Below are 22,571 nucleotides of genomic sequence, written 5' to 3'. Positions count from 1 at the left end.
TCTAAAAGCTTCAAATATCACGATTTTGTTTTTAAGAGACAGGGTCTGATTATGTAGTCAAGGCTGGCTGCCAACTCTTGGGTTCAAGCATTTCTCCTGCTTCAGCCTCCTGAGTAGCTGGGATTACAGGAATATGCTACCAAGCCTGGCTCCAAATATCACTTGTATTTTAAATGAGTCCTAAGTCTTTATCTAACTGATCTCTGTTTCAGTCTCTTCTAGTACACATGTAGCTTTCCTGTGCACATATATAATTGTATGGCATGCCTTTACTAGAAATAGTACCTATCAAAAATTGAATTTACTAGGCTGGGCATGGTGGCTCATACCTGTAATACCAGCACTTTGAGAGGCCAAGGTGGACAGATCACTTAAGGTCAGCAGTTCAAGACCAGCCTGGACTATATGGCGAAACCCCATTTCTATTAAAAATACAAAAATTAGCCGGGCGTGGTGGCACGTGTCTAATCCCAGCTACTCAGGAGGCCGAGGCAGGAGAATCACTTGAACCTAGGAGGTGGAGGTTGCAGTGAGCTGAGATCATGCCACTGTTCTCTAGTCTGGGCAGCAGAGTGAGACCCTGTCTCAAAAAAAAAAAAAAAAAATTTGAATTTACCATTTTACTTTTAATATCAGATCTTAAAAAAAAATCAGTTGGTCATTTCCTGGGTAGCCTGGAGCTGAGAGAGTAGTGTTGTCCTATATGATTCATGGTCAAGCATCTGTTTTTCTGTTCTGAAATTTGTAAAGCTCATTAGCATTAGCATCAATTTGCAATGTTAGAGGAGACATAAAAGATTATGTTCCTCTTTCTTAAGAGACTGAGAAGATAATAGTGTCATTAACTGAATTAGGGAATAAAGGACAGGATTTGGGAGAAAACAATGTGGGGGGAGGTGCTGAAACAGTTGCAGAGTTACGAATTTGTTTTAGACGCGTTCAATTTGAGGTGCTCACATAAGGAATTTTTTTTTTCTCAGTGCTATTTCCCTCATTATTTAATTTCTAAACTTTTAAAGAAATCTGTTGTTGATTTTTCTGCTTTTGCTCTTCGTTACATACTCAGAGAATTCTTCTCCCTAAATAAAGTACTTCATCTTGTTATTCTCCCATTTATAAGTTTAATTGGCTTGTTTAATATACAGAATAAAAGCTTAAATTTCTTCCACGAATAGGCCCTGTGCCATTTGCCGTAGTTTCTTTTTACAGCTTGATATTTCACTGCTCTCAGTTTAACCTAAATTGGTCCATCCATTATCCTTTCAGTATGGCATGTTAACCTTTCTTTGTTCAACCTTTCCTTTTTTATTCCTGCGCGGCACAATCTTTTCAAATCTCTTGTTCTTTGTAATATTTTCCTGAGTACTCAATCTCACTCTGATTTTTCCTTTCTCAAGATAAGGAAAGGTGAGGTTGGATAGGTTAGGAAAGGATAGGTTGTTAATACAGTATTGTACTTTTCAGTTAGCCTTTTCTCATAGGGAGGCAGTAGGGCAAAGTGGTTAGGATTGGGCATTTAATAGTTGTGGGATTCTGAAGCATTTAATCTCTTTATCCCTTAGTTTCCTTATCTATAAAATGGGGATATTCTTGCATTCATATAGTTGATTAGGAGGATTGAGAGAGATACAAACATATGTCTTTAGCATTATGTGACATATTGGAAGTGTTACAAAGTTTTTCTTTTTGTCTCTTGTTCATCCATCCCTGCCTGCCTTCTTCTTTCCCTTTGTAAACCAAAAAGTATCCGAGACAAGTCTGAGTCAATTTAGAAGATTATTTTGCCAAGGTTAAAGACAAGCATCAGGAGGTCCTGATGACATGTGCCCAAGGTGGTCAGGCTACGCTTTGGTTTAGTACATTTTAGGGAGACATAAGGCGTCAATCAGTATATATCAGAAGTACATTGGTTTGGTCTGGAAATGCAGGACATCTTGAGAAGGAAGGGGTTTCCACTTAGAGGTGGAATCAAAGATTTGCAGTTGGTTGAAAGAGTTTATCTAAAGACCTGGAATCCATAGAATGGAGTGTCTGGGTTAAGGTAAGGGGTTGTGGAGAACGAAGTTCTTACTATGCAGATAAAGTTTCCAGGTAGCAGGCTTCAGAAGGAATAGATTGTAAATGTTTCTTATCACACTTAAAAAGGTGCCAGACTCTTAGTTAATTCTCTCCTGGATCAGAGAAAAGACCTGGAAAGGGAAAAGGATTCTCTGCAGAATATAGATTTTCTCTACATGATACAGCTTTGTAGGGCCATTTCAAACTATGTCAGAGAAATATAAGGGTCAAATACTTTGATTTCTTTCAGGGCCTCCTATCTGTCATGTGATGCAATTCTAGAGTCAGGGTGGAATTTGGTATCTTATTGCTACAAAAAGTCTTGAGATTTCTATTTTAATGTTAATATTGGTCAGTTGTGCCTGAATTCCAAAGAGAGGCAGGTATAATGAGGCATGTTTGACCTCCCACTCCCGTCATAGCCTAAAGTAATTTTTCAGGTTAAGTTTGGAATTTTTCAGGTTAAGTTTAAGAATTTTATTTTTAGTTTACACCTACTGTCCACATTTCTTAAGAGAAGCTATTCTTCTCGTATCCTTGAAATACTTGCTGCCTGTTGCAAGTATTTCAAGGATAAGAAAAGTAGAGTATACTCAATAAGGGGAACTGCTATTTCTTTGTGACATATCATCGTTGATTAACTCTTAAATTACTAACTTTTTAGTATATACATAGGTCTTGTTATTCAAGTAAATAGGTAAAATACTTAGATAAAGATATCTCTTTTACAACTTTTTTTTTCTGAGGATGCCTAACACATACTTTTCTTTGCTTGGACATTTTTGGCTGAGGGAATTTGTGTACAAGAAAACAGAGAGCAGTTAAATTAGTCTGTTGGATAACCCAATTCCCCTTAGTGAATTCTGGTAAATATTAGATGGTAGAATGTGGTTTAGGCCAGAGTAATTCTGTATTTACTTTTCTTTTTTCCTCCCTGAATTTCTGCCTGTTTTACCTTCTAAATCTTAGAGTGGGTCTCACAGTTTCAATTTTGTGGTTTAAAAAAAGTGGGAGAATGAGGTGACAAACTGATACACACCCACCAATATGAAGGAAAGGAATGTCATAGGCAGCAATAAAGAACAAATTTTTCCTAACATATTTTACAATTTCCCTTAAATATGTTCTGGCATAGTTTAATAGTTTGATCATTCTGTGGCTGGGGCAATATCATGGGTCAGGGGGCCATGTGGGTGAATAGAAGGTAGAGGATAGATGGCTAATGGTTGAGTCATCTGGGAAAATGACTCTGGTCCTCTTACTGAGTAGCATGGCTCTCAGAGATTAGAAGAGAGACATCAGCACATAAAAGTGTTCACAGTGAGTATAGTGATCTCCTTTATTATTAAAATGTGACCCAATGAATGTTCAGCTTTTGATCATTCACATTAGTTGTATCTTTCTTTGAGATGATCAAGTAAAACGAATACAAAGGAGGATCATTTCTTTTTCCTTTTTCCAACCTATCGTAACCACTTATTGCCACCCTTGATAGAAGAGAAGATGGAAACAGCCTTTCTTGTGGACGAAAGTTGATGTGTGTATAGACTGGTGCTATACATTCCTCTTTATTTAAGCATGCTTGGTATTTTCTTTATGACTGAAGTTAAGGTTTTAAATATTGCTCTTAAGGTAGAGTTGAGTCAGATTTCTATTTTTACCATAAAAGTTAGTGAATGTGTTTTCCCTGGCTCTTTCTTGTGCTCTCCAAGTGTACCTCTGAGTAAATGACCTTATTTAGCTTTCTAACTTTGAAGTGTGCAGTGTTACTCTCAGAGATTCTTTATTGCATCTGGCAGTTGGCATTGTACTTTCTGCTAGAGAGGATAGAGCTGAATGTTCTTAGGAGCCTTGTAGCAGTTCATTTCTAAGCCCCTTTGGTGACCGGAGCTAACAGGTGAGTCTTAGTTCTTTTCTGCTTGCAAAGTTTGGTGTCACAGGGTTGAAGAGCATAAAGTACATCACCTTTTAGTTTCACTGTTCAGTTTCCCCTTCTTCAGCTCTTTCCTGCATCGTAACCTCTTGCTCTGTAATTTTAGACAAGGACTTGAACGATTTATTCACTGGTTTTCTGTTTTTTCTTTTCTTTTTTTTTGAGACGGAGTCTCTCTCTTTTGCCCAGGCTGAAGTGCAGTGGCACAATCTTGGCTCACTGCAGCTTCTGCCTTCTGAATTAAGTGATTCTCGTGCCTCAGCCTCCCGAGTTGCTGGCATTATAGGCACCCACCACCATGCCTGGCTAATTTTTTGTACTTTTTAGTAGAGATGGAGTTTCACCAAGTTGGCTGGGCTGGTCTTGAACTCCTGGCCTCAGATGATCTGCCTGCCTTAGCCTCCCAAAAGTGCTGGGATTGCAGGTGTGGGCCACCATGCCTGGCCTTCAGTTTTATTCTCAATTTTATTCACACTGTTGTGAATCTGGGAGTTGATGGTTTTCTAATTTTAGTTGACTAGCCCTGTAAGTGACAGGGAAAAAAGTGTGCAGCATGAACTCATGATCTGTCAATATGAAAGTAATGGATCTATTTACATACAGTCTTTGCCACACATTTTCCCTCCGTTAGGAACTTTTGTAGGGCAATGACATTCTTGCTTGTTTCATGAGGAGCAAATTGCAATATTTTCAGAAATAGTTATGTGGTCCCCAAGAGAAAACATTCTTTGGCCATGAAATATACTTACCAGACACTTTGGAAAAATCGCAACCTAAATAAGATATAACTATAATGTGCTTGGTGTTAAAAATTATCTCAAAGTATTTTAGAGAACAGAGTTTCTTTTATTAGTAATTAAGGGTTTTTAATGAATAAAAATTGTGTAATAGTCCACAGTGATGCCTACTGGTTAAAAGCAGATGATGAATTCAAAACTAATGGAAGTAATTTCAGTCTTAATCATAAATATTATAAATATTTTTATTTTGCTTTATTTTTATTTATTTAATTTGATCGAGACATGATTTGAATGGAAACTCACGTTTATTTGGTACAACTAAAATATAATTGAAATGAAAACAAGTTCAAATCATTGAAAGGATTAATTTCTAATTATAATATTTATATAATCAAAGTTTCCTAACCCTAATTAAGAAAGAAGTGTTTACGTGTTTGGTAATGTTTGGTTTATAGTATATATTTGTATGAGTATCATGGTTAATGCTTGTTTTTTAAGCACACTAAAATTTCAGGTTTTTAATTAAATTTTGTTAAGGCAAATTAAGTTATTTAGTTTGATTTTCTTTGGAATAATAAAAACGTAGTTTGTGAAGTTTTATCTACTTTTTTTAAACAAAAATTTGAAACTCATCGTTTTATTTAACCCCATTTTGCTGTTAATAATTTTTTTAAAATGAGTAAAAATAACTTGTTCTTTCTTTTGCTTTAAAATGTTTGTCATCTCACATATGCCAGATTTATTGGACTGCCGTAGTTTTAGTGCATTTTGGCTGGAATGTTTATTATGACATCACCATAATCTATATACAGTATGTGATTTCAGATGGTTTCAGTGTTAAATATTTTTATAATTATGCTAGTTTTGGCAGTTCACTTGGAACTTTTTCACATATCTTTAATGAACATGTTTTACTTCTGGGCTTTTGAGACAACCACATGTTTCAAAAATTAATAATGTGCTTTTAATGTTAATGTTGTGCAGAAGTGTATGACTATGGACGTTTTTAAGGATTTAAGTTGAACTAAAAGTAATTACAGTAAAGTTTTATTCACAGTAGTAGCCTTTTAGTATTTAAGACCATAACATCCCCCAAAATAACAGAAGATGTCTTTATGAAGATTGAATAGTGAAGTTATTTTGTGGAATGAAACCTGTGATGTTTGTTTTTCATTAACTTAAAATGAACGTAAGTTCATGAGAAAATTTTCAGTGTTGTTTATGGTTGCAAGTCTTTTTGCTTGTATGAAGTTTCAAACAATTTTTTTCTAATGTATCACTACCATCTGAAGCCATGCTATTTTGTAAAACACTTAACCTTTTATTGTATATTTCTCTTAATGTGATATTGAATAAAAATTTTCTGAAAGAGGTCTTATGGTTCTTATTTGCCTCTAATAACCTGTTAGTTTGCTGAATTAATGATGATTTTTTTTATATGCTCTTGAAAAGTTTCCTTCAAATATATAAAGTAGAAAAACTAAATTTAACACCATTCTTGTAAATATTATTGTGTTATTGATTAATGAATTCATGGTGTACAGTGCATTATCAGCTACCCTTTTTATTAGTATCTTTGATCTCTCACTCCACATATGCATCTTTACTTCAAGCAAAAATGAATTCTTTTATCCTTAAAAAGGGAATAAGAAGTTAGTTGCCCGATGGTTTTCCCTCAAGTTTTACTCCATCTGTCTTCTCTTGGTAATGTCTGTCTTCTTGAAAGAGCAGTTTATTCTTATTGACGCCACTGTAATTTCTCATTCACTCTGAGCTACTCATTTACTGCTCCCACTTCTCTCTCTCTCTTTGGGAACTGCTAAGTCTTCTTTCTTGTAGGTTACTGGCAGCCTCTTCCTAATTACCAAATCCTGAAACAGGTCAACTAGAATGAGGACTGAGATTATCTCCAAAGTTGTTAACATTACTCCATTTTTATTGAAAGGTCTGTGCTTTTAACTTCTTCCATCTTAGATACTGTATATTCTGGCCTTATTTGACTAAGCATCATTCTCTGTACATGCTACATACATTGATACTGTTTTTTTCTTGCTTATGGCCCCCACCAGCACCCCCATTTAGCCCCTAGTCCTAACTGAAAACATTTCTACATTTGATTTTGAATGGCCTGATCTTTCTAGTTCTTTCAAACAGAATGACTCTTTTTATACTCCTTATTACTTAAAAACAAACAAAAAAAGTATTGCTCTTTTAGAATTAGTTATATATGTGTTTGATAGATTATGAAGTCCTTGAGGATAGGATAAAAGATACATTTATCTAATTTATCCTTGTAAATCCAGCAATTGGCATGTAAGAACATTATATAAATGTTGAAACAGGACAGGAAAAAAGTACTCATTTGCAGTTTAAAGGGATAATTATACATATCAAAAATATGTATAATTTATTTGTTTCTGTTATTCATATTGAAACCTAGTTAAAACTTATACCTAACATGAATAATAATTTAGTATATATTGTTTAATAAGATGGAGAGGATTATAAGGATAATTAAGACTAATCATTAAAGATGACCAAGATAGCTTGGTTTGAAAATAGTATTTTATTTTTTTGAGACCGAGTTTCGCTCTTGTTACCCAGGCTGGAGTGCAATGGCGTGATCTCGGCTCACCGCAACCTCCACCTCCTGGCTTGAGCCACCGTGCCCGGCCTGAAAATAGTATTTTAACCTATAAACAATAAATAGGGGAAAAATTAAGAACCTTTTAATTTACTTTGCACTTAGATAGAGACGGATGTTATTTAAAAGCTTTCATTAAGTAATTTTTTCTTTTGCTAGAGCCATAAATAAGAATTCTTTGGGCATTTTCAAGTAGTTTGTTTTGATATCAGTGAAAGAAAAAAGAATTTATAGTTTTAAACTACTAGTTATTTTTTAAATACTGTTTGAGAATGCAAATTATGAAAATTGTTTATGTAGTTTTTAGAGCTAAAAAATAAAATTATGTTGATCTTATCTCCTTTAGCTACCATAAACTGCATATATTCAACAAATATTTCCCTAATTCTTAAATATGATTGATGGTTTTATTTTTCTTTCTTTAAAATAAAAATAGGATGACCATGAAAGCTGTGGTTCTAACTCTACCAATCGTAGTACTACTGAGAACACAAAATCATCAATCAAACCCCGGAGAATTCAGCAGGCTGCTCCTACAGATCCTGATTTACCACCAGGTAACTTCTACTGGGATAGATAAAACCAAATTTTAAATATTGGCTGGGTGTGGTGGCTCATGCCTGTAATCCTAGCACTTTGGGAGGCCGAGATGAGTGGATCACTTGAGGTCAGGAGTTCGAGACCAAGCTAACCAACATGGTAAAACCCTGTTTCTACTAAAAATACAAAAATTAACCAGGTGTGGTGGTGTGTGCCTGTAATCCCAGCTACTTGGGAGGCTGAGGCAGGAAAATCCCTTGAACCTGGGAGGTGAGGATTTCAGTGAGCTGAGATTGTGACACTGCATTCTAGTCTGGGCTACAGAGCGGGACTCTGTCTCAAAAAAAAATTGTTTTAGTCCTTTGTAGAATATATATTTTTAGTGTCATAAAACTTTTAAGCTATATGTGCATATGTACTTGCTGCATGACTTCAGAACAGATTGGGTCTAGAGGCTTCACAAATGGCTTTCATTTAAATTTTGAGCCTCTTTTGCAATACGTTGTTCTTTGAGTTTCTTTCTTATAGTGTAAGCAAAGACTAACAGTCTCTTTGTTCCCGTGGCTTGATAAAAACAGAGAAAAGACACTAGATTACTCTGAGTATCTGGAAGCTCTAAAATTCACTAATGGAATCACATAATTTTAATTTCCTGGAGTTTTTATTTAGGTGGGACAGTAGTGGCTTGCATAAAACAGTTTCTTGATAAATATTTAATTAAAGAAAAAACTGTCACGTGACATGTGTTGTTACATGTCAGCTCTGTGGCCAAGGTGCATTGCTGCCTTTTTATAGTTATGAGTTCTTTATCAGTCACTTCTTTTGATTTTATTTATCAATGACTCCTGTTTTTGTGAGATATGTTAGACATCGGTATGTAGTTGTTTTCTGTGCCAAAGGTTTATAAGCTTTCTGCTACTCTCATTACTTTTTGGCAGCCTTTTGGCACTATTTACTTGTAAGAAGCTGGAATTAGGTATACCATTTTATATACCCACCTCCCTCAAATATATGTCCTAAGTTACATTTGAATTGAACACTGCTAGCTAGTGCTGTAGTGACATTAGTACTGATGCTTTGTGTTCTTCAGAACTCTATTAAAACGGTCTTTGTTATTCATCTGGCTTCTGGATAGATCATCATAAGCTGGAAAAGTGTCAGAAGAAGGTATTTTACTTCTAAATGCTTCTATTTGCATTTAGAGTTGTGTGATGGTTCCAGAATTTAGAAAACTTTTTCTTAATAATTAAGGCCTTGGGAAAAATCCTGAGAAATTAAACTGTAGCTATTCTTTTTAAATGGGCAATCCTTTTATCTCTCCAAATTTATGACTACATATTGTCTCAAGAGTTCCTATAGCAGCTTGCGTATAGAAGCATTGGGATCTCTCTCTCAGTATCCTGGCAAAGAATAATCAATTGTAGGTTTAATTGTTGTTTTGTTCGATATTTTATTTTTCCTAAGGAAACACAAAAAAATTAAAGCTACTGTCAATTGCTGATTTTATAGAAACTTTCTATGGGCTAACCTGCCTGTACTCAAAATAAGTCCCAGACTTTTAATGATTCTTTATTGCCTGTATTAGAATTTAGACTGTTATTCAAAATTGGGAGAATTGGCCTATTTTTTGTGGCACAAAACATGAAATCATCAACATAATGTAAAACATGCTTTTTTTTTTTTTTGAGACCCAGTCTCACTCTGTGGCCCAGGCTGGAGTGCAGTGGCATAATCTAAGCTTACTGCAACCTCCGCCTCTCAGGTTCAAGCAATTCTTCTGCGTTAGCCTCCTAAGTAGCTGTACCACCACGCCTGGCTAATTTTTGTATTTTTTATAGAAACAAGGTTTCACCATGTTGGCCAGGCTGATTTTGAACTCCTGACCTCAAGTGATCCACCCACCTCAGCCTCCCAAAATTCTGGGATTACAGGCATGAGCCACTACGCCCAGCCTAAAACATCCTATTTTTAGTAGCATATAACAGAATTGTGCTCTACCTGAACTACTTGAGGTAGTTTTTAGATTAGTATGTACTTTTCTACCTTTACCTGACAGGAGGACTCATAGTCTCTTTTATGCTGACATAAATCACAGATAAGAAGGAACTGAAGCTGTTGGCCAATTACTGATTGGCAGAGCAGCTAAACTTAATTTTGCCAAAAGTACAAAAAGGGGTAATTTGAGAATTCATTTGGATAATAGTAAATCAAGTCATCATTTCAAGGTTAACTCATATGGTTATTTGAGAACTCTTCGGGCAACCTCATTCTTCTTGGGAATTATATTAATTACAGTTCTTTCATGGTAGAGATACATTTCTGCTTTTGAATTTTTCTGGGGCAAGTTATTTCTTCCAGTATCTGTGCTTACAGCTTTGGAGTTTGGGCATTTATGTAAATCCAGAGAAGATTTTTCAGAAGTTTGCCACTGCACCTGGCATTTTATTACTTTTTTGTGTAGGAAAGCTAATTTTTATATTTTGTTAGCTGACCAGTATTCAGTAATTTTTAGTTGCTTCTTTTGGAGTTTCTTTATAAAAAGTACTGTTATCTTTGTGAAATGATTTTTTCCTCCTTTGCAATACTTACATTAAATTCTCTTTTTTCCCTTTATTTCATTGTCAAGAACTTCTGTGACATCTTAAATAAAATGGTTTCACCAACTCACGTCTATTTTTTTAGCTCCTATAGTAACTGCCCAAAATTATTACCTAGTTATTAAATCTGATAAATGTTTTTAATTCATATTTTATTGGGCCTGTCTATAACATTGACAATAAAGATTTTTTATTCTTGGCCTTTTAACTAAGTTTTTATTTTGAAACAATTTCAGTGTTCCATAAAAGAGAAGAACATTATAAAAAACTTATTTTCTCTTTAACCATTTGAACATACATTTCCTATCTGATGCTACATAATGCTCAAATAAATTTTACACCAAAAACTTGACTAAGATGTTTTTATGTACTATTAACCAAGTCATGAACCATGGAATTTCTGACTATGAGCAACTTGGCTCCCCAGTGACTACATCAAGATGAATCAGTTGCAGATGGTATCTCTTCTAACATTTTTTGATACATGCCATTTAATTTAAAACTATCAGAGAAATAAATAAGATATAATCTTTTTTATCTAGGATTTTAAAGTTTATTAGAGAAGATAAGTATACATATGCATGAACAAGTGACAAATAGTAACATAAGCCCATGCAAAGTGGTAGAGACATTCTCTTTAATGTTGATGTATAGGACAGGAGACATTGGAGAAGACAATATAAAGTAGAGGAAAATTATACTGCACCTGAACAAGAAGTGCAAGTGGACAAAAAGTGTTCTAAAAAGGAGAAAGAACATGAGTAAAGTTAGTGAAAATGTAGTGTTTTCATCTGGTCCTGTGGATATAGATGTATGTTTAGAAGAAGGGGGTATATGAGCTATGGGGAAAGGTAGATAATAAGAATTTCTGAAGAAAGATTGACTAGTAACAAGCTGTTTTAGAACCACCTAATATTACATCTTGTAGGTTCTCATCCTCATTGTGACTTTCCATTTTCAGATGCTTGTGGAATAGACCCAGATGATTATTAATTTGAACAAATATACTCCCAGGTTGTCTCTAAGTATGGAGTGATGAGCGCTATTAGATCTACTTGACATTATCTTGTAGCTTGCTTAAAACCAAGTTACTATGAAGGATTGTAGAAGTAGTGTGTCATTTATTCCACTGATAAGTTCCTGTTACTTATTTTAGCATTGCATTTTTAATAAGGAAACAGAAATAGTCTTCTACAGAAGTAGTTCTTTCGATATTTGATTCTTTTACTTTGGTGAATTGGCTTGTTCATCTCAATTTGTATGTCAGTTTTATAATACAAAATCGAAAGAAAGTATTTTTTTTTCTTTTATTTTTTTTGAGTCAGGGTTTCACTCCTGTCACCCAGGCTGGAGTGCAATGGCACAACTTCAGCTCACTGCAGCCTCTACCTCTGCTGCTCACGTGATTCTCCTGCCTTAGCCTCCTGAGAAGCTGGGACTACAGGCATATACACGTCACCACACCCACCTAATTTTTGTATTTTTACTGAGACAAGGTTTTATCACTCTGCCCAGGCTGGTCTTGAACCCCTGAGCTCAAGCGATCTGCCTGCTTTGGCCTCCCAAAGTGCTGGGATTACAGTTGTGAGCCACCATGCCCAGACAGAAAATACAACCTGGGCTGTATTACATTTCTTTCCTATTTGCATCATTGACAATGAATGAGGGAGTTGGGTTTTGCAAACAGGTTATGGTTGAATAGATTTAAATAAGCTTTCTCCCATCAGGCTTTAGTGTAGGTGTTAACAATGTCAGTTGCTGACAAAAGTTGAATCTGTTTTGTCCAGTAAAATTCTGGGTTAAAGAATAAAATCATATAGTTATTTCATCAAATAGCTAAAATTTTAATTACCTTTTAAATAGTTTCTTTTAATAGTGGAACTGTATTACCTTTTAGTCAGCTTTTTACAGTGGAAAACATTAAAAACATTTTTTTTCTGGCTTTTAAAATGCTTTTAATAAAGTGTTATTTATATTTTCAACTAATTTCTTCAATAATGTATCTACATACATACTTATGTGAGAAACATAAGTGAAATTATGGAGTATTCCACAGTAGCATGAAATTAAGAGAAAAATTTTGGAGATTCTAAGCAAGCCATGGAGAAATAGAATGCTCATTAATTACTTTTAGTGTTTTGAGTTAACCAGTATTTCTATTTTTTTTTTCTTATTCCTTGTGTTCTTCTACTTTTATATATTCTCCTTCCTTCCATACTTTTGTTTTTTCTTTTTTCTGCCTTCTTCATGGTAGTCTTTAAAAAATATTTTTTAAACCCATTCTGTCTACATTTTCTTCTTTATTCTTATTTTCTCCTCTATTCTCAATATTGAATATTAATAAGTAAATAGAATTGAATACATTATGATGGTCATGTTTCTCCTATCCCAGGCATAACTTTTAAATGTCTTTATGGCTAAACTAGGAAGAGATGATGATAGCTGGTTTAAAAAGAAGCTTAAAGAAGCTTATCTTCAAATATACTATATAATCAGCATATAGTAACATTGCTTTATTTTGGAAAATGTTTATATAATACAAGAAGCAGAAATCAAACAAAGTACTTGTAGTATAGGATAATCATTGTATGGGATCTAGTATTATGTTATAAAAAATATATTGGTCTTTGTTGTTTCTCTTAGTATGTGAATACTTCACTATAGAACATTTTGATAACGACATTTGTTGGGCTGGATCTGCTACTTATTACCTGTGTCACTTTGGCAAGCCTTTTAACCCATCTGAACTTTGATTTCTCTTTGGGAAATATGCTAAAGAATAACCACCTTTCTCATACGTTAAGTTCAATAACATTTTAAGAAATAATTGTTTACTGAGAAATTTCTGGCTAATTAAATTCTTTTTCCTATTTTATAGGGTATGTGCAGAGTCTGATTAGACGAGTTGTAAATAATGTAAACATTGTGATAAATAATCTCATACTAAAATATGTTGAAGATGATATTGTTCTTTCAGTCAACATCACTTCTGCAGAGTGTTATACAGTAGGTGAATTATGGGATCGTGCATTCATGGATATTTCTGGTGAGTAAATGTCAAGAATACTGTATATTTTTCTATAATTGAAACAATTGCCTTGACTCTTAACTTCTCTTTGTGCTAACTGACTTGCTGGTAAATGTTATTAAATCTTTATTCCTCCAGTGTGGGAAAAAAATGCACATATCTAAAATGTAGCATATAATTATAGGAGGTTAGTAGACACTCCAAATTCAGAAACCCTATACTTGTGGTTTTGTTTGTTCTTTTGTTTTTGAGACAAGGTCTGGCTCTGTTGCCCAGGCTGGAGTGCAGTGGTGTGATCTCAGCTCACTGCAACCTCTGCCTCAGGTTCAAGCAATCCTCTCACCTCAGCCTCCTGAGTAGCTGGGACTACAGGCACATGCTTCCATGCCTGGCTAATTTTTGTGTTTTTTGTAGGGACAAGGTTTCACCATGTTGCCCAGGTTGGTCTTGAACTCCTGAGCTCTAATGATTCGCCTGCTTTGGCTCCCCAAAGTGCTGGGATTACAGATGTGAGCCACTATGCCTGGCCTAAACTTGTTTTTAATTTTCATTCTTTCTTACCTGCCACATGCTTGTTTCAAATGTGATGTGTAATACAATCATGCGTTACTTAACAACAAGGACATATTTTGAGAAATGCATCTTAGGTGATTTTCTTGTTATGCAAATGTCACTGGGTATGCCTACACAAACCTAGATGGTATGGTCTACTACACACCTCAGTTATATGGTATAGGCTTTTATTGCTCCCAGGCTGCAAACCTGTACAGCATGTTACTGTGCTGAATACTTTAGGTAGTTGTAACACAGTGATAAGTATTTGTGTATCTAAACACAAAAAAGTGCAAATGGACAGAAAAGGTACAGTAAAAATATGGTATTATAATCTTATGGGACAACCATCATAAATATATGATCTGTTATTGACTTGAGTATTGTTGTGCAGTGGATGACTATATTTTACAGTACCGTGGGTTGTAGTAGTAAAGGTTAAATGATATTTAGTTTGAATTTTTTATATTTCTGAAAGGTGAAAGGCATCATGTTGCTTTTCCAAGCTTGGTAAAGGCAAGGCAATGTATCTGTTAGATTATTTTGTCACCCGAGTAATGAGCATAGTACCTACTGGTTAGTTTTCTTTTATTCTTACCCTCTTCCCACCCTCCACCCTCAAGTAGGCCTTGGTACTTATTGTTCCCTTCTTTGTGTCTGTGTATATTCAGTGCTTAGCTCCCACCTATAACTGAGAACACTCGGTGTTTGGTTTTCTGTTCCTGCATTAATTTGCTTAGGATAATGTCCTCCAGCTCTATCCACATTGCTGCAAACGACATGGTTTTATCCTTTCTTTTGGCTTTGTAGTATCCCAGGGTGTATATGTCTCACATTTTCTTTCTTTATCTAGTCCACTGTTGATGGGCATCTAGGCTGATTCCATGTCTTTGCTATTGTGTATAGTGCTGCAATGAACATGCACAGGCATGTGTCTTTATGGTACAAGGATTTATATTCAAAGCATATTGCCTATGCTTTTGAGGTCTTAGTCACAAATTCTTTGCCTAGACCAATGTCAGTTCTTACAATGAAGTCTTTAATCTATCTCGAGTTGATTTATTGAGGGATAAGGGTCTAGGTTCATTCTTCTGCAAATAGATACTCAGTTTTCCCAGCACCATTTGTTTATTGAAGAGACTGTTCTTTTTCTCAGTGTGTGTTCTTGGCCCCTATATGGAAAATCAGTTGGCTATAAATGCATAGATTTATTTCTGGGTTCTTGATTCTATTCCATTGGGCTATGTATCCTTTTTTTTTATGCCGGGACCATGCTGTTTTGGTTATTATTGCTTCTAGCATATTTTAAAGTCAGGGAGTATGATGCCTCCAGCTTTATTCTTCTTGCTTGGAATTGCTTTGAGTAATCCGGGTCTTTGTGGTTCCTTGCAAATTTTAGGATTGTTTTTTCAAATGTCTGTGAAAATGTCATTGGTATTTTGATAAGGATTGTGTTATTTCGCAGATTGCTTTGGCTAGTATGGAAATGATTTTGGAAGAATTCCCTCCACTTAAATTTTTTGGAATAGTTTGTGAATATTGGTATTAATTCTTTAAATGTATGGTAGAATATGACAGTGAACCCATCAGGTCTCAGGCTTTTCTTTGATTGCTTTCTCCAGGCTTGGGAAGTTTTCTCTTACTATTTCTTTGAATAAGCTTCCTACCCGCTTTTTAAAAATAGTATTCTTACATGTTGTATTTTGGGTTTGCTGTTTTCCATCAATATTATGCTTTTTTTTTTTTTTTTAACTATACTTTGGGCTCTGGGGTACATGTGCACATCCTGCATCCTGCAGGATTGTTGCATAGGTACATATATGCCATGGTGGTTTGCTGTCTCCATCCTCCCCTTCCCCGTCACCTATATCAGGCATTTTTTCTGGTGTTATCCCTCCCCATCCTCCCTGCTCCCCCACCCCGCTGTCCCCCCGCACCCTCCCTCTGTCCCTCCCCACCCCACCCAATCTAGCCCAGTGAGTGGTGTTCTCTTCCCTGTGCCGAAGTGTTCTCGTTCATTACCTGCCTATGAGTGAAAACATGCGGTGTTTGGTTTTCTGTTTTTGTGTCAGTTTGCTGAGAATGTGGTTTGAATAGATTCAATTCTATGCTTTTAATATTTCCTTATACTGGCATATATAGTTATAGAGCACTAATTTCAGTGATAATATTTTACTGATTAAATTATAGCACATTTCTAAAGTAAGTACCAGAAACTATAATTCATCTTGTAAGTTTTTGAAATATAGTTGCTGTTATATTTCGTGTTTAAGAAAAAGCATTTTTAGGCCAGGCGTGGTGGTTTACGCCCATAATCTCAGCACTTTGGAGGCTGAGGCAGTTGGATCATGAGGTCAGGAGTTTGAGACCAGCCTGGCCAAGATGATGAAACCCTGTCACTTTTAAAAATATAAAAATTAGCTGGGTATGGTGGCAGGCACCTTAATCCCAGCTACTTGGGAGACTGAGGCAGAAGACCTGCTTGAACCCAGAAGGCGGAGGTTGCAGTGAGCCGAGATCATGCCACTGCACTCCCGTCTGAGTGACAGAGCAAGACTCCATCTCAAAAACAAAAACATTTTAAAACTTAGTAATTTCCTCTTTTACTGAATAATAATTTTCTAGGGTAACCTTGAAGTATCAGTACTTCACATTCTTTTTTTAAAAGACAGCCTTACTCTGTTGTTCAGGCTGGAGTGCAGTGGCTTGATCTTGGCCCACTGCAAGTTCTGCCTCCCAGGTTCAAGCCATTCTTATGCCTTAGCCTCCTGAGTAGCTGGGATTGCAGCGTTTTCTGCCACGCCCAGCTAGTTTTTGTATTTGTAGTAGAGATGGGGTTTCACCACTTTGCCTAGGCTGGTTTTGAACTCCTGGGCTCAAGCAATCTGCCTCGGCTTCCCAAAGTGCGGGGATTATAGGTGTGAGAACCACTATGCCTGGCCTGAATAGCTTACATTCTTATAGCACAGTAAATAAGAACATGAACTCTGCAGTAAGGTTGCCAGAGTTTGAATTACAGCTCTGATGTTTATAAACTGTACAACAGTAGACAAATTATTTATTACCACTGTGCCTCAGTTTTCACATCTTTTAACAGGACTGTGTAAATATTGTCAGATAAAAGATGTAAAAGATGTAGTGTAGTATCTATTATCAAATACTCAGTAAATGATAATTATTTATCATAAAGAGAGGGAAGGAAATACCTACAGGTTATCTAATTTTTTTTTCTCATTTCTAGTCCTACTTTTGTAATTTCTTAATTTGTATATATATGTAATATTAGTAACTAAATCATATATTCATATAATATGTAAATTTGAAATGATATGGTAGTCATGTATCTTTTTCAACTAATGGACAACTTTGAAATTTATCTGCAAATAATGCTACTGTTTAGACACAGCTTTTCTAATTTTTTCTTTTTAAAAACTTAAAAAATAAAATAAAATGTTGAATTAATTAGAAGTTGCCAGGATATACTCAGAAATAGGGTTATCATAACCTGAACTAAAATACATTTTATTGTTTCTTAAATTCCCATTGCTAACTTAAAATCACTGGGCGTGTAGATTTGAGCCTTATATTTACCTAGGAATTGCTTATCAATTAAGAATAAAATTATTGATTTGCTAAAGGCTTCATTTTATAGTTTTATACTTTACCATCAATTGTTTTATTTTTATTTCTTTGAAAATATACTCTAGGCTGGTGATTTCTTTATTTATGTGGTGTTGTACACTAGACCTTTCTATAATAATAGAAGTGTTTTATATTTTCACTCTCCAGTATGGTAACCACTAGCCACATGTGGCTGTTGAACACTTGAAATGAAGCTAGTGCAAGCAAGGACCTGAATTTTTATTTTTGTATAAGTTTAATTAATTCAAATAGCCACATATGGCTGGTGGCTACCATATTGGATAGTGCAGGTTTAGAGTAGCAGAGAGTTTTTTAATATAAAATAAATGTCAAATGAATGCCTTTTTCAAAGAATTATCTTTAATATGGATTCTTAAGAATTTTGTTATCTCACTGTGTAAGAGAACTGTAGTGAAATTTTTCGTAATTAAAAAAATGTGTAGTTATGTTATATGCAGATTGAGGGTAAGCGAATTCGGTCTCTAATTCTCCATACATAAAATAGGGAGGGTTGTGCCTATTTCATAAAGTTGTTGGAAGATTTAAATTATATAATACAATGAAAAGTTCATTGCATATGTTTTGGCATTACGTATGTATTAAATGTTTCGTGACTCTTATTTTGTTATTGTTAATTTTATTGCTGTTTATTCTAATAAATAATAGTTGCCTTTCCCCTGCTAATTTTCCTTTTTACTTAAAATATTTTCTTTCCTTTTTAGCAACTGATTTGGTGCTGAGAAAGGTTATCAATTTTTCTGACTGTACAGTTTGTCTTGATAAACGGAATGCCAGTGGTAAAATAGAATTTTACCAGGATCCTTTATTGTACAAATGTTCCTTCAGAACTCGTCTTCACTTTACATATGACAACCTAAATTCCAAGATGCCATCTGTTATTAAAGTAGGTATTTCTTATTTTTTTTTTGTGCTTAAGTTGTATGTCTCTATTTTGTTTATTGACTCTTGTGGATGCTAATTATTATTAAGAAATGATGAAGAAATTAACCTTATAAATATGTATGCTATTTGCTTTTATAAAAGTTTTTTGTTTATGATTTTTATGTTATATTTATACATTTCTGTATAATGTGTTCTAGTAGAGTTTAGAGACAACATTTTTCTCTAACTGTAATTTTTTTTTATTTTATTTGGCTGTTTATTAGTGTTTCTCTTTTTAAGTAGATAGAGGAAATAATATTAAAAAGTATATTTATAGCCATAATGGACTGCATATCAGTATTCTATATTTCAGTTCCTGTAATCTTGGTCAGCATGATCTGCTGACTATTACTTTTTTTTCTCTTTACTTAGTGACTTTTTAAAGCTTGATATGCTAACCTAATATTTTAGTTTATTGGTTCCCTTCTCCCTCCTTCCCTCCCGGCTCCTCCCCTCCCCCTTCTTCCCTTCCCCCTTCTCCCCTCCTCCCTCCTCCTCTCCCCCTCCTTCCTTTCCATTGCCCTTCGCTTCTCCTCTCTTCCTCTCCCCTCCCCTTTCCTCCCTTCCCCTCCCCCCTCCCCTCCCCCTTCCTTTCTTTCCCGTTTCCTCCTCTCTCCCTCCTCTCTCCTTTCCTTACCTCCCCCTCCCTCCTCTTTCCTCCCCTTTTCTCCCCTTCCCTCCCTTCCGCTCCCCACTCCTCTCCCTCCCCTCCTTTCCCCTTTCCTCCCTTTTCATCTCCTCCTCTACCCTTCCCTCATCTACCCCCTCCCCTCCCCTCTCCTTCTTTTCTCTTCTCCTTTTTTTCTCCCCTCGTCTTTCTCTTCTTTGACCTCTTTTCCTTTATTTTTTCTTTACTTTCAAGGCTCCCTGTCACCCAGGCTGGAGTGAAGTGACACAATCATAGCTCACTATAACCTTGAACACCTGGGCTCAAGCAATCCTTCCGCCTCAGGCTCTTGAGTAGCTAGGACTACAGGTGCCTATCACCATCCCTGGCTCATATTTAATTTTTTTTTTGGGAGCTGGAGTCTCACTATGCAGCCCAGGCTGGTCTTGAACCTCCTGGCCTCAAGTACTTCTCTTGTCTAGGCCTCCCAAAGTGCTTGGATTCCTGGCATGAGCCATCATGCCTACCTGAGTATTTTGCTAAAACAATTGTAATGTTAAGATTTACCATTTTGGGTTAGACCCATCATCCTTCCAACTCCTAATCCTAGGGAATATGTATTAAATAGATATGGTCGACCTCATTAATTACCTTACAAACAAGAGGTTTCTCAAAATGTTCTAGATACTCTTATTTCTTTTTAAATCTTTCATGTATGTTTAAGTGGCTATTGAATGTATTTATTTATATTTTAGGTTGGCTTTTTATAATTTTCCATTTTTTGTGTGAAATAAATATGCTCTGGTAATTATGATGTTTATGAGGTACAGATCCTAGGGGTACATAATTTATTTAACATTTCTCCTGTTTTTAGAAATGCACTTTGCAGTTTCTCAGAACAAGAATTTCTCTGCATAGATCTTTGACCACATTTCTGAGTAATTCCTTAGGAAAGATTTGTTATCATTGCAAATATCTTTTTTTTTTAAAGGCCTGCGATCTGTATTGCCAAGTTATTTCTAGCAAGATTTAACCAGGTTATACAGCCATGAACTTCAAGAGGAGTGCCTATATTGTATTCTCATTATCCTTTCATAATTTAAAAATTGCCAACATGTTGAACAACAAATGATATGTAATTTAATTGCCATTTATTAGTGAGGTTAGACTTTTGAAAACACATTCACTGGCCATTTGTTCTTTGTATTATCAGTTCAGGTTCTTTATCCATTTTTCTACTAAGTATTATTAATCTTACTCATTTTAAGGAGTTTTTAAATAGATACTTAGGACAGATTCTTTGTTATTGGTTTTGCTGACTGCTTATCACCAATGCTATTGGTGTAATACAATATTTAAAAGAATGTGACAGAGACATTTGAAATTAAGGAAACCTTAGTAGATAAGAATTCTCCTTTCCTGCTCACTTCCCATACTCGTTCCCCATTTTCTTACCTCTTCATTGTTTATTCTGTGTATGATTATTAGGTCAGTTTTTAAAAACTTGTGCTCTGGCCGGGCATGGTGACCCTGTAATCCCAGCGCTTTGGGAGGCAGAGGCGGGCAGATTACGAGGTGAAGAGATCGGGACCATCCTGGCCAACATGGTGAAACCCCATCTCTACTAAAAATACAAAAATTACCTGGGCGTGGTGGTAGGTGCCTGTAGTCACAGCTTCTTGGGAGGCTGAGGCAGGAGAATCACTTGAACCTGGGAGACCAAGATTGCAGCAAGCAGAGATTGCGCCACTGCACTCCAGGCTGGCAACACAGTGAGACTCCGTCTAAAAAAAAAAAAACCCAAAATTTGTGCTTATATTTGAAATATGATATTTCACAGTTCCCTCATACAATTTTCTCCACCTTCACATATATGTTTTTGGTGCTTTGAGCCCTAAAAACATGATGATTACTATTACTAATGCTTCATCTTTTGTAGACACTCAAATACTTTAGTCAAAATAAACCTTCTTGACTTTATAGCTTAATTGGTTTTACTGCATGTTTCAATAACAGGAGGAAACCATTACACTGAAGCTGTGTTTATATTCCACTGGTGTCTCTTTCTTTAAGAACTTTGACTGCTATATGCCCTATTTGCTAGTAATTAATTTTATTACTTTGTTATAATTGTTTCATTTTTATCAGTTGAATATATTTTATGTTATTTGAATCTTATCTAAAATTTGAAAAACTTTTGTTATTTAAGCATATTTAAAATTTGTCTGAAAACCCTTTTTTTTTTAACATATATTTCATTTGGTTTTCTACATTTGACAACAATTTTTATTATTTACATGCTTTCATAGTTGTAATATTGGTCTTCTCCCCAGTTAACATAAGGTTTTAGGATGTATATTCTTTATGGTAAATAAAACTGGAAAGAATAATTTGAGTTTTATTAAAATGACATAAAATTTTTATTATTCTTGGTTTTCAGAGATCTTTCTGTTTTGTGGGGGTAGTACTGTTATACTCTGAATATTATAGAATAGGTATTTGGTTATATAGCTAACTTTGTTTCTGGAATAGTAATCTGGAAATCTAATGTGTTTATATATTCTCACTATTAATTCTATTTATACATCATTTGGTTTAATATAGTTTCTATCTAACATATATTGATTATCAGCAAAATGTACTTAATTCCTAAGATCTTAGAATAAGTATTGTTTTGACTTAAGTATTAAAATGTTTGGAACATTTCTTTTATGTTATGCCATTTGAAGACTTAAAAAAATTTCTTTACATAAAAGGTATTCTTTTAAAACATGTGTTTGTTGGTGTTTTTGTCTATTTCAAAATGCAGATTCATACTTTAGTAGAAAGTTTGAAACTTTCTATCACAGATCAACAGCTGCCTATGTTTATTCGTATAATGCAACTTGGAATTGCTCTTTACTATGGAGAAATAGGCAATTTTAAAGAAGGAGAAATAGAGGACCCTACTTGTTACAATAAAGATATGCTAGGAAACATTGCAGGTAAGTAACGTAAAAATTATATTAAATCAAAACTTTATTTTACCTTTGGGAAACTTTAAAAAATGTATTGATTGAGTTTTACAGTATTCTAATGGATGAGCTGATGGTATTTTGGTTGTTTTACACTACTTTAATTTTTTTTTTTTCGAGATGGAGTCTAACTCTGTTGCCCACGCTGGAGTGCAGTGGTGCAATCATAGCTCACTACAACCTCTGCCTCTCAGGTTCAGGTGATTCTCCTGTCTCAGCCTGCCGAGAGTAGCTGGGATTACAGACATTCACCAGCATGCCTGGGTAATTTCTG

General features: G+C 35.0%; 1 protein-coding gene across 29 annotated transcripts in view; it reads left to right on the top strand.

Moving 5' to 3' along the window:
• The window catches only part of VPS13B (vacuolar protein sorting 13 homolog B), an 822,207-nt gene that overhangs the window by 49,539 nt on the left and 750,097 nt on the right, over positions 1-22,571 (top strand). For all 29 annotated transcript variants that reach the window (XR_013528186.1, XR_013528187.1, XR_013528188.1 and 26 more), the window contains 4 exons: positions 7,812-7,932; positions 13,391-13,558; positions 18,457-18,638; positions 22,093-22,267. Coding sequence is in view for 18 of the 29 variants with exons in the window: in XM_017965662.4 (XP_017821151.4) it covers positions 7,812-7,932; positions 13,391-13,558; positions 18,457-18,638; positions 22,093-22,267 (646 nt within the window). In the remaining 11 variants the exon portion in view is untranslated. The remainder of the gene's footprint in view (positions 1-7,811; positions 7,933-13,390; positions 13,559-18,456; positions 18,639-22,092; positions 22,268-22,571) is intronic.

Source organism: Callithrix jacchus, chromosome 16 (genome assembly GCF_049354715.1).
Source record: "Callithrix jacchus isolate 240 chromosome 16, calJac240_pri, whole genome shotgun sequence".
In the NCBI taxonomy this organism is placed as follows: Eukaryota; Metazoa; Chordata; class Mammalia; order Primates; family Cebidae; genus Callithrix; species Callithrix jacchus.
This window is presented reverse-complemented; position numbering and strand designations above follow the sequence as displayed.